Source organism: Fragaria vesca, linkage group LG3, assembly GCF_000184155.1.
Source record: "Fragaria vesca subsp. vesca linkage group LG3, FraVesHawaii_1.0, whole genome shotgun sequence".
In the NCBI taxonomy this organism is placed as follows: Eukaryota; Viridiplantae; Streptophyta; class Magnoliopsida; order Rosales; family Rosaceae; genus Fragaria; species Fragaria vesca.
Window position 1 is genome coordinate 4,905,432 of NC_020493.1, and position 13,413 is coordinate 4,918,844.

At 39.5% G+C, this 13,413-nt stretch overlaps 2 protein-coding genes across 2 annotated transcripts; one reads left to right on the plus strand and one right to left on the minus strand.

The window, feature by feature from the left end:
• Positions 1–204: 204 nt before the first annotated feature.
• Positions 205–2,334, plus strand: LOC101291501 (patellin-4-like). The gene is made up of 4 exons (XM_004293634.1): positions 205–1,291; positions 1,384–1,508; positions 1,598–1,745; positions 1,841–2,334. The coding sequence occupies exons 1-4, from the start codon at positions 254–256 to the stop codon at positions 2,096–2,098; spliced, it is 1,569 nt and encodes a 522-aa protein (XP_004293682.1). The 5' UTR covers positions 205–253; the 3' UTR covers positions 2,099–2,334.
• Positions 2,335–3,338: 1,004 nt separating this feature from the next.
• Positions 3,339–8,020, minus strand: LOC101311363 (EIN3-binding F-box protein 1-like). Its single transcript, XM_004295399.1, has 3 exons — positions 6,925–8,020; positions 6,298–6,355; positions 3,339–4,164 (listed from the first exon to the last, which is right to left on the minus strand). The coding sequence occupies exons 1-3, from the start codon at positions 8,018–8,020 to the stop codon at positions 3,339–3,341; spliced, it is 1,980 nt and encodes a 659-aa protein (XP_004295447.1).
• Positions 8,021–13,413: the final 5,393 nt, after the last annotated feature.

A 13,413-nucleotide genomic window follows, 5' to 3' on the forward strand; every position in this document is an offset into this window, starting at 1 on the left:
TCTCCTGTCACAACGTGGGCCCCCCAATTCCCCCAACGGCTCCTCCTCCTTCTGCGGTGGCCTCCAGCTAAGTAACCGTTACTGGGCCCCGCACCCTCTCTTCTCGTCTCTCGAAATATATAGCCGTTGCAACCCTCGCTCTTATACACACAAGCCCCTCCCTCCTCTCTTCCATCTCTCTCACCAAACACACAAACAGACCATCTCTCTTTATCTCTCTCTCTCTCTCTACAATCGACCATCTCTCTAGAAAATGACTGTTGAGGAGACCCAGGTGGCGGTGGCGGTGGAGGAGCCGGTGAAGGAGTGCGAGAAGGCTGTTGTTGCTGAGAAGCCAGCGAAAGTTGAGAAGAGCTCTTCTTACAAGGAGGAGAGCAACTATCTTTCTGATCTCAAGGAGTTCGAGAAGAAGGCTTTGGTTGAGCTCAAAGCCAAGCTCGAAGAAGCCATCTTGGGGAACAATATCTTCAAGAAAGATGAGCCCAAGAAGGTTGAGGAGAAGAAGGAGGAGAAAACAGAAGAGGCGGAGCCTGCTGCTGTGAAAACAGAGGAGGCAGAGCCTGCTGTGAAAACAGAGGAAACAGAGGCTGCTGTGAAAACAGAGGAAACAGAGGCTGCTGTGAAAACAGAGGAAACAGAGGCTGCTGTGAAAACAGAGTGTGCGGAGAAAACAGAGGAAGGAGAGAAGGCACCAGAATTGGCTGAGGAGAAAGAACAAGTGGTTGCTCCGGTATGTGAGGAAGAGGCGAAACCTGAATCCAGCGACGTGGTGGATACAGATATCTCACTCTGGGGTGTGCCTTTGTTCCCTGGTAAAGGGTCAGAGGGGACTGATGTGGTGCTGTTGAAATTCTTGAGGGCTAGGGAGTTCAAGGTGAACGAAGCCTTCGAGATGCTGAAGAAGACTCTGCAGTGGAGGAAGGACTCCAAAATTGATTCAATTTTGGAGGAGGATATCTGCTCTGATCTGAGCTCTGCCGCTTACTTGAACGGAGTTGATCGTGAAGGCCACCCTGTTTGCTACAACATCTTCGGAGTGTTTGACAGTGAAGAGCTTTACCAGAAGACGTTCGGGAATGAAGAGAAGAGAGGCCAATTCTTGAGGTGGAGGGTTCAGTTGATGGAGAAGAGTATTCAGAAGCTTGAATTGAGGCCTGGTGGTGCTACTTCTCTGCTTCAGATCAATGACCTCAAGAACTCGCCTGGACCGATCAAGAAGGAGCTTAGGGTTGCAACAAAGCAGGCTGTTGGGCTCTTGCAGGATAATTACCCTGAATTGGTTGCCAAAAATGTAAGCTTTTCGCCTTTCCTAACCTACTCGCTTTACCAATTCGTAATCTGTTTGGTTCTAAATTGTTGGATTTTGTTTAAATTTGATTGTAGATTTTCATCAATGTTCCATTCTGGTACTATGCACTCAATGCTCTATTGTCTCCATTCTTGACTCAACGAACAAAGAGCAAGTTTGTGGTGGCTCGCCCCGCTAAGGTCACTGAGACCCTTCTCAAGTGAGTCATTTCCCTCCATTAAAGATGTGATTTTGACTCCAATATAAGCTAGAATTTGAGAAATGAACTAACATCGTGTTTACAATCAGGTACATTCCAGCTGAGGAGATACCAATTCAGTATGGAGGCTTCAAAAGAGAAGATGACACAGAGTTCTTCTCTTCCGAAGATGGTTCTGTTTCCGAGCTAACTCTCAAGGCCGGATCAACCCAAACCATAGAGATTGAAGCAGCTGAGGTACTATTAATTTTTTTAATTTATAAGTTTGAATACTCTTGCTACAGGGTTTCAAGAGATTAATCGAGTGAAATGCTTTTTTCTGATGTTTATAGGCTGATAGTAGCAGCACATTGGTTTGGGATGTTAGTATTTTGGGATGGGAAGTGAATTACAAGGAGGAGTTTGTTCCAAGTGATGAAGGGTCATATACCATCATTGTTCAGAAGAAGAAGAAGATTGGAGCTAATGAAGGACCTATCCGCAACACTTTCCGAAGCAATGAGCCAGGGAAGGTTGTCCTGACAATTGAGAACACTTCGAGCAAGAAGAAGAGGGTTCTGTATCGGCACAAGACCAACAAGTGCGTTTGAGAGTTGAACTTGAGGAATGAATATGGGGCATAGTGAGAGCATTATACATATATATGATTAGAATTGATTCTTTTGAGGTTGGGAACAATAGGTGAGTGTGTGAGAAGATAGAGAAATTGATTGTTCATTCTTTTGCAGAATCACTATGGTCCTGTGTTTAATATGTTTGAAGTGTATCATTTCCTTTTTTGGGATTTTCATCCCAAAGACATTGAGAGTGAAATATCTATTGATTATTCATTTGGAGAAATTTCTCAAGATTTGATTTCCCTTTAGTTTGATACCTTTTTATTTGCTTAACAGGACTTGAAGACGAGCTCCAATTGATAAAATAAATCCAAAGATGCTCGCATCACAAAAACAACACTACCAAAGATTGTTTACCACTCAACTCATCTAGTATTCTAATTAGTTCAGTAGCAATGCAAAAACTTCATTGGACATCCTTTTACTACCTCTGTTACTAATGTATTCATAGAAAACTGCATTTTGCAAGGCTGAAACAGCCCTAAAACTCAATGTATACCAAAAACAGCCCTAAACCTCAATGTATACCAAAAACAGCCCTAAACCTCAATGTATACCAAAAAAAACACTCTTCTGCTGACTAAAGCTCAAAGAACATAAGACTGATAAGAGGCACGGAGAAAGGAAGGTAAAGGAATACAAGTGATGGATTTGATGAAAGGGTAAGAAAAAGACCTACCACTTAAATCCATGATATGGAGAAGCATAAGACCATTCCTCTCCTTCGGGAAATATCTCTCTGTTCAAAAGATACAATCATAAAACTAAAACAATGACAAAACAATATATCTCCAAAAACTAGTCCTTCAGATATGTTAAGGCTGCATTGGCAACCCTCCCAAAAAAATAATGAATCTTCTACCTAAGAAAACAATGGGAATTCCCTCAATCAACAACAGAGTAACACTAGTTTCACAGACTATTAACAAAACAAGACCAGCCCTTTATGGAAGGGATACAGAAAATGAAAATATAGAGTACATGATAACATCAAACATTTACCAAACAGCCATATTAATATAATAACAAACTCGCACACATTAGCAAGAGCTTTCAAATATATGATACACATAGAAATGTAGAATATGTTCCATTACATACAGAAAACAGAATGATCATTCCTTGACATCATCCAATGTAATTAAAAGCATATGACCGACAAAGCACATTTGAAATTGGACTACACAAAATAATCACTAAGCGGAGAGACACTTTACCACACAGTGGGCCTGAAATGGGGAAACGGATTACAAAAGGATTGAAATTGAACCACCCTTCTAGCGCTGTTCCCATGCATAAATCCGAAAATACCAGTTAATGACTTGTCTAACAGCAGAGACTCCAAGGATGGGCATCCAAGCACTATTTCCAAATCAGACTGATCTAAGTTGCTGAAATCATGCAATGCAAGGTATTTCAAGCATTTATGTCTTGAAAATGCATGAATGCTAGCTCTGGTTAACCCTATACGATACCCTATATGATCCAAAACAAGTACTTCCAAGTAGCGGCAATTCTCAGCAAGAGCAACAACTGTACGCTCTGACAACAGCCAAAGTTTACTCAATTTCAATTTCCTGAGGGTTTGAATTGTCAAGATTGCCACACCTCCAATATCAGTCACTTGGTTCAAGTACGTCAATTCCAGGTGCTCTAAGCTACGCAAGTTGACCAAAAGCTGGATCCCAGTATCGGTGATTTCATCGCACAGCTTAAGGATCAATTTCTTGAGGGTTTTAGAGGTAGATCCATTTGCCAGGAATCCCAATCCCACATCAGTAACATTTCGACAGTATGTTAACTCCAACGTGCTTATGGAAGATGACCCAATTGCTCTAAATGCATGATCAGAGATTAGATCAATGTCCTTCAAATGCAAAGACTTCAAGTTATGCCCTGATTGAAAAAGCGCATCAACTCCAGCATTCCCTACCACTTTGCTCCCCCAAAACGTAAGTCTGGACAATTTGGGACACCCAATTCCCAAAGCTCGTAGACCCTTCGTCCCCAAATGACCATCACTTTGGTTTTGAAAGACGCTGAGAAGACAAATGAAGAAGAAAAGCGTGCGGCCTGAGAGAGTAGGGTTTTTTCAATATATACAAGAGGGATTAATACGGTGGTGCACTGGTGCAGGTGCATAGTGTAGTGTAGACACTCTGAATTCGACACGTAACTTTTCAATGCAGTTGTGGCTACTCGGTCTCTTGAGTATCGAGAACCGAGCCGGAAGCTATACGCACTAAACCGGACGGGCTGAGAGAGTTGTAGCTAGGCAAGGTATACATGCATGAAGAGAACGCCGCCGGTTTCACCTTAATCGGAGACGGTTTCTGGGGTGAGTGAGAGGCCAATGTACAGCCACTTGTGGTGCATGTCCAAGCAACCGTGCAAATAATCAAATCCTAAGATAGCACTAGAAACGTGCAAATAATCAAAAACTTGTGACATGGTTCTCTTTCCTTGGTTGAAGACCTGTAAGATACCTATGAATTTACTGAAAGATAATCAAAATAAAAGGCCTGCACTACATAAAGAAAGAATACTGTAAGATACCTATGATGCTTCACATTTAGCTTAAGCATTGTGGTTGGCCGCTGCAACATGCTGACATTGTAACCTCGATTTATATATTTGCCACACCGAAGCGTTTTGTTTAGTTTACTCCAAAACACTACATGCTTACAGATTACTTGTCCATATGACCAAACTTAGTATAATTATATGATTCAGGTTCTGACTACAATGTTGATCTGTTGTTTTGATCTGAAAATATTCTGACTCCATTATAAGCCTGACATTTGAGAAATGAACTATATCTGTGTATATTTTCAGTTACATTCCAGATGAGGAGACACCTATTCAGTATGGAGGCTTCAAGAGAGAAAAAAACACCAAGTTCTTCTCCTCTGAAGATGGTTCTGTTTCTGAAATAAATCTCAAGGCCGGATCAACCCAAACCATAGAGATTGAAGAAGATTGGAGCTAATGAATGACCCATTCGCAGCACTTTCCGAAGCAATGATGCCAGGGAAGGTTGTCCTGACAATTGAGAACCAACAAGTGCTTTTGAGAGTTGAACTATAATTGATTGGGCAGAGGGTTGAGGAGGAGACATGGGGCATAGTGGGAGAGCATCATATATACATATGATTAGAATTTGATACTTTTGCAGATGGGGAACAAATTAGTGTGTGAGAAGATAGAGAGATTGGTAGTTCATTCTTTTGCAGAGTCACTATGGTCCTGTGTTTGAAGTGTATCATTTCCTTTGTTGGGATTTCATCCCCCAGACTTGAGAGTGAAAAGTATATCGACTTGTTCATTTGGAGAAATTTCTCAAAAAATTCTTTCCATTTTTCTTATCATAAAGATTTTCTTTCCTTACTTATATACTTATATACCTCTGATACTACCACAACTTGAAAATTTCACAATTAAAATGAGTTGAGCAGTCTCATTTGATGTTTTGGGAAAGGGCAACAATTGAGTCCATAACAAATTAACAAGATAGGTTGTTACAACAGACCGGCTTAAGGAGTTGCAGCAAGAATATAACAAGCAGAGTATGAACAACGCCAGAAATAAAATTTGGTGTCCATAACTTCTTTCTCCTGCTGTAAGTTGGAGCAAAAAGGAACAATAAGAAGCAGGAAACTGCAGCTCAACAAAATGAAACCCATGGGCAATTATGAATTTCCCAGCAGTTTAATGATACCTGTTCACTTGTATCATGTACACCCTAAAATAAAACCCATAGGAAATTATGAATTTCCCAGCAGCTTAATGATACCTGTTCACTTGCATCATACACAGACAGCTTAATGGTACCTATTCACTTCCCAACAGCTTAATGGTACCCATTCACTTGCATCATATGCAAAGGTGATTTTGCATCTATGTCTGCTCAACATTCATTGGACATCTCATGTATCACTGTTCTAGAAGGACCTCCTTGCTTTACTACCTGTACTAATGTATTCGTAAAAAACCACATTTTGCAAGGCTCTCTAGAACTCATAATCTATCAAAAATATTGTTCTGCTGACTATAGCTCAAAGAACATAAGACTAATAAGAGGCAAGGAGAGAGGAAGGTCCATGAATACAAGTGATGTATTTAAAGAAAGAAGCAGGTGAAATCCAGATGAAAAGGTAAAGAAAAAGACATACCACTGAAGTCCACGATATGGAGAAGCATACGACGATTCCTCTTCTTCAGGAAATATCTCTATGTTAGAAAGACACAATCATAAAACTAAAACAATGACAAAACTATATATCTCCAAAAACAAGTCCTTCAGATATGTTAAGCTGCATTGACAACCCTCCCAAAACAAATAATATAACTTCTACATAAGAAAACAATGGGAATTCCCTCAATCAACAACTGAGTAACACTAGTTTCACAGACTATTAACTAGACAAGACCAGCCCTTTATGGAAGGGATACAGAAATTGAAAATACCTAAGAGTATATGATAACATCAAACATTACCAAGCAGCCATGTCCATAATAACAAACACTCACCCATTAGCAACAGCTTTCAAATATATGATACACATAGAAGATGTTCCATTTCATATAGAATAAAACAGAAAGATCATTCCTTGACATCATCCAATGTATTCAAAAGCATATGACCAACAAAGCATATTTGCAATTCGACTACACAAAATAATCACTAAACGGAGGGACGCTTTACCACACAGTGGGCATGAACTGCGGAAAGGAATCACAAAAGGATTCAAATTTGACCACCCTTCTAGCACTGTTCCCATGCATCAATCTGAAATTACCAGTTAATGACTTGTCTAACACCAAAGACTCCAATGAGGGGCATCCAAGCACTATTTCCACATCAGACTGATCTAAGTTGCTGAAACCATACAATGAAAGGTATTTCAAGCATTTATGTCTTGAAAATGAATGTATGCTAGCTCCGGTTACAGGTTCATGTAACCATATACGATACAAAGCAAGTACTTCCAAGTTGCGGCAATTCTCAGCAAGAGCAACAACTGTACGCTCTGACAACTTCCAAAGTTTACACAACTTCAATTCCCTGAGGGTTTGAATTGTCGAGATTGCCGTACCTCCAATATCAGTGACATGTTTCAAACATGCCAATTCCAGGTGCTCTAAGCTACGCATGTTGACCAGATGCTGCATCCCAGTATCGGTAATTCCTTCGCAACGCTTAAGGATCAATTTCTTGAGGGTTTTAGAGGTAGACCCATTTGCCAGAAATCCCAATCCCATATCAGTAACATTTGGACAGCATTGTAACTCCAATGTGCTTATGGAAGATGACCCAATTGCTTTAAATGCACGATCAGAGATTAGATGATTTTCCTTCAAATGCAAAGACTTCAAGTTATGTGCTGATTGAAAAAGTGCATCAACTCCAGCATTCCCTACCACTTTGCACCCCCGAAACATAAGCGTGGACAAATTGGGACACCCAATTCCCAATGCTTGTAGACCTTTGGTCCCCAAATGACCATCACCTTGGACAAATGAAGTTATAACGGAGTAAACCATGAAGGTCTTGAGCTTGGGATATGTTTTGGCTATGAATTCGAGTCGGGGGTCGGTGGGTGGATAATACCATGATTTTTTGTTCTGCCTTTTTCTTTTTTTGGTAAGCTCCCGTGTTGTTCTGAAATCGACCAAGTTGGGAAATTTAGTCAGTAGATCCAGTGGGAACATGGGTCCGCCGCGAACCCGAAGTGATGTTCGGCTTAGACGTTCCACTCTTAACCATTGCTTGCACACCTCCGAGAACGATTTTCTATCTTCTTTCTGGTCGACCATGTTAAGGATTTGGGCAAGTAAATCGTCGTTCAACATGGAATTAATATACCCTGACCTCCTTTTGGCGTCTATAGCCATTTTTTTCCCTTTGATTTCCCTTTGAAACCAACGAAAGAATTAACCCAACTGGAGGAAACTATAAAAGAACAGGTTGGGAATTAAACCTGATGTTATGTTTAGGGATGAACGGCTTCAGCTACTCATCATCGAGCACCTCGATTACAATGCAGATCGGCCCGCCCATGGTTACCACCTCTGAAAGATGCTGCGAAAGAGAAACAAAGATGAAAAGCGTGCGGCTGAGAGTAGGTATTTATCATTATATACGAGAGATAAATAAATAATAATAGGGTTGTGCGCTGAATTAGAATTCCTTATTGCTGCCTTTAAAATCCTTTATAAATAAATTTTTTTTGTGGGGCAGACACGTGTCACAATTTTTCCAAATCATCTACGCTGAAAAAAAAAAAAAAATTAATGAATTTGGATTCCTATGTCCGATCAGACCAAACCAGCTCCTCTCCCTCTGTCATACTCCACCTCGCTCCTCCTCTCTCATATGCAGTCCCCAATGCGCGCTCCAAACCTTCTTACATAGCGGCCCAAAAATTCATCAGACTACAGAAGCACTGAAATCTCATTCTTAGTCGTTCTTCGCTGCAACCTCATCGTCTCATTCTCTTGTTTTTTTTGCTTCAGTCTTCATCGGCGAGAAGAATTCAGGTCTAGCTTCTCTCGTTTCTCACACTCTCTGATTTGTGTTGATTATTGTGCAATCTCTCCTTCAACCCCTTCTACCTTCTTCTTTGTATATGTTCTGCATGTCATTCATTTTACTAAAGACTATGAACAGATGATCTACTGTAATTTGATAATGAGTTGTAATTATTTTAAGGATTGATTGAGGATTTGATGTCTATCTAGCTTGAGTTGCTCAGAAATTGGTCAATTTTATGATGGAGTATTTTTTGCTTTCTTTGTATTTGTTCTTTGATTTGGAATTTTGGATGTTAAAATTGCTGAACGAGTTACTAAGAATTTTTGTATGTCTTAAACTGATAGCTATATAGAATCCTATCTGAATGATTATTTGGTTGTACTGTTTGCTTAGAAAATAGGAAGTCTATTGCTAATTTCTTGTAAATAAAGGATTGCTGCAAGTGAGTTGATGAAGTACTCTGCCCGACCTATCGTATCAAATTGAAATTACCCTCAAAGAAATTGCCAATATAAAACAATATAGGAAGTCTCTAATTATGATGAGCAGTACTTAAACTAAATTTCAGCATATGTTATTTAGTTAGTAAATTGATACAGTTCAAACACATAATTTGAGTTCCTGAAAATACATTTTGCAACTCTAATGTTAGTGAGGTAGTTTTCTATTTGGTTGATCCTTGGTGAGCAGTACTAAGTACTAACTGTTATAGAGGTTTACGATTTTCTGTTATCCTTCTAACCTTAAATCATTTATGTGGTAGGTGTTTGGAGCGGACATTCGCCCTGGTAAGTTAATATTTTAGTGAATTCAGAAGTAGTTGAAGATTTATGCACAGAACTCAATCCTTTTCCTGAAAAGCGGTTTTGTCTGTAGAAAATGCTTTATGGGAGATATTTAGGACCTCTGTTTCTGATGTAAAACTTTCACCATGATTTCTCTTTGATGCCTTTTCTGTAGCTTCAAACATTGGAGATGGAGTATTGTTGGATCATGACACCGGTGTGGTTATTGGTGAAACTGTTGTTATAGGAACAGAGTTTCATTGATGCAGGCAAGTTCTTTTCAGTATAGGAAGTACTTTGAGGTTATGTACTTTGAAGTTTGGATAAACATCTACTTTAGTCCTTATAGTTTTACTCTATAAAAATTTATTGAACTTTTAAAATCTCTTATTATTGGATAATTGTTTGCTAAAATAGAAAAGATATTTGGGTCAGGTATTAATATGGCATAAGCCAAGCTTGAAAAGTTCAGGATTGTTTTAGAAATTAGTCATGTCTAAGACAGTCTTGTGTAACAAACATGCAGTAAGTCTCCTTTACCACAACGACACAACCCCTCTCCGACGCCCCCACTCACACTCTTAGTGTTGGTACTAGTACAAGAGTGGGAGTAAAACATACGGAATTAGGAGAACAATGGATCCTACATCGAAGAAGAAGGGAGCCTCATTTTCTAATCATCCTACATTAAGGGCTCAACTCAACTACCTTCATTAATGGTAATCCTACATCAGGCTGATTAAGCGTCAGAGTAGAATAGATCGGTACCTCCAATCCGATCTCTTCATTGACCTCGTGTATCTTTCGTATCAGATAGTAGAAATCTGTTAGGATCAAAAACCTAACGAGAGAGAAAAGAGATAAGAGAAGAAGAGAATTGGGGAAGAAGAAAACTAAATTGCATTCATAATCGATAGCCACCGATTGAGATAAACCCTTACATATATAACCTCCTTATCCTAGCTACCACGTGCCACACATGTAGCTAATTAGGGTAATTAAACTAACTCAACTTAATTAACCAAAACAACTGATTAACATAACAAGATAGTCAAGGTCAGACTTATTTTATAACAATCATGCCCTCTCAAAACAAGCTTGTCCTCAAGCTACTTGAAAATCTGGAAAACGATGCCTAATTTCTGAGCTGCCCTCCCATGTAGCTTCCTCAACCCAAGCTCCGACTCACTGGATCAACCATTTTGTAACTGGTGCATTGCCTTGCTTGAAAATCCTTTTGTCCAAAATACAAGCTGGATACCATCTAGGGTTGTGTGGATCAATATCAGGAGGCAGATGTGCAGTAACAACCACATGATCCCCAACTTAATTTCTTCTTGAGCAAAGAAACATGGAAAACATTATGAACCCTAGCAGTAGCTGGAAGTTTAAGTCGATAAGCAACCTGTCCAATCCTCTTCTCAATCTGAAATAGACCATAATATCTTGGAGAGAGCTTGTGGTTGCTTTTTTTCTTAACTGATTGCTGTTTATAAGGTTGCAGCTTCAAATATACCCAATCTCCTTCCTCAAAGCTCCTGTGTGTGTGATGATTGTCATAGAAATGTTTCATTCTAGCTCAAGCCACTTCCAAGTTCCTTTTTAATACTGCCAAAAGTTCATCTCTGGACCTAAGCTGAGCATCCACTAACTGCATTGCAGTTGAGCCTGGAATATAAGTTTGCACAGCTTTTGGTTCATAACCATACAAGGCCATAAAAGGAGACATACCAATGACAGAATGGAATGCAGTATTATACCAGTATTCTACCCAAGGTAAAGCATCAATCCAAGATTTAGGCTTCTCCCTAACCACACATCGCAGATATTGTTCAAGACTCTGGCTCAAATTCTCAGTTTGTCCATCAAACTGAGGATGGTAGGCTGAACTTTTATTGAGCACAGTGCCTTGTGCCTAAAAGAAAGCTGTCCAAAACATACTCATGAAAACAGGATCCCTATATGAGATTATAGACTCTGGCAAACCATGAAATTTAAAGATATGCTCAATGAACAATTGAGCCACCACTGTAGCAGTGTAAGGATGAGATAGAGGTATAAAATGTGAATACTTAGTCAATTTGTCCACAATGACAGGTACCACAGATTTTCCAACTGTTACAGGCAAGCCTTCAACAAAATCCATTGAAATATTGCTCTAAGCTTTCTCTGGGCTATTAGGTTGCAGTAAACCAAGTGGATTAACTGTTTCATAATGGTTCTGCTGGCAGACATGGCAGGAGCTCACAAACTTTTTCACATCTCTATGCATAGCCGGCCAAGCGAAAGACCTTCCGATTCTTTTTTCAGTTCTGTGGATTCCAGCATGACCTTCCCCAAATCCACAGTGAAGTTCCTCAATAATCTTTTCTCTCCAATTATCCTTTTGTGGTACAAACAACTTATGTTTGTAATGGAGCTGATTGTTCACCAAGGTGTACTTGGAATTAGTACAAGTGTTGTCTTCCAATTTCTTCACCATTTCCCTTGCTTCCTGATCCAGTTTGCAAGCATCTTGCATATCTATCACATACTGGTGAATTGGACTAGAGATTCCAGTCATCACATTAAGAGTAGCATATTCAGTGATAGTGTCAGCATCAATTAAATCCTCCCTTATGGAAAGAGCATCAGCAGCTGCATTATTCTTGCTAGCTTTGAAGTGGATGGAATAATCATAAACAACCAATTTGAGTAACAATTTTTGCTGAGCTGGTGTTGAAATTTTCTGAGCCAAGAAATGTTGAATGGCCTTGTCATCAGTGAATATCTTGAAATGGTTCCCAAGCAGGTAAGGCCTCCACTGTTGCACTGCATATACAACAGCTAACATGTCCTTATCATAAACTGAAAGAGCAACATGCCTTCGTGCCAAAGTCTTACTTAGAAATGCTATTGGGTGACCTTCTTGAGATAGCACCGCATCTATGCCAACTCCAGAAGCATCACATTCAACAACAAACTGTTTTGAGAAATCTGGTAATGCCAAGACAGGTGTAGTCATCAAGGTGTGTTTCAGATCTTTAAAGGCCTTTTCAAATTCTGGTGACCATTTGAACCCTCCAAGCTTCAACATATCAGTCAAAGGTTTGGCAATAATTCCAAAATGCCTAACATACTTCCTGTAATATCCTGCAAGCCCTAAAAATCCCCTGAGACATTTCAAAGTGGCAGGTTTATCCCAACTTCTGATACACTTAATTTTAGCAGGGTCAACAACAACACCTCTTTCACTAATTACATGACCTAAATACTCCACTTGTGATACTCCAAAACTGCATTTACTGTGCTTAACCTTCAACTCATGTTGCTGTAATCTCTTAAACACTTCTTCCAAATAAGCAAGCTGATCCTCCAATGAAGAGCTATATATTAAAATGTCATAAAAAAGAAAAAAACCAAAACAGATCTCCTCAACAATGGCCTCAGCATTTATGACTGAAATGTTGAAGGTGCATTTGTTAACCCAAAAGGCATCACAAAAAATTCATAGTGTCCATTATGGGTTCTGAATGCCGTTTTGCTGATATCAACTTCACACATTCTGATATGATGATAACCAGATCTGAGGTCCAATTTAGTGAAAATCTTAGAGCCTTGTAAATCATCAAGGAGTTCATCCACCACTGGTATAGGATATTTGTCCTTGACAGTGACTGCATTAAGAGCTCTATAGTCAATGCAGATCCTCCATGTACCATCTTTTTTCTTAACTAACAACACAAGTGAAGAAAAAGGGCTGTTGCTTGGTCTAATCACTCTAGCTTCTAGCTAATTGCTCATGTACAATTTTTTCAATTTCAAACTTTTGAAAATGAGGGTATCTGTACGGTCTTACATTAACTGGAGAGGTATTAGGTAGTAACTCAATTTTATGGTCATGTTGTCTTTTAGGAGGCAAGGAAGAGGGCACATCAAACAAATCAGCATATTTTTGAACTAGCCTATCAATTTTTGGAATAGCACAC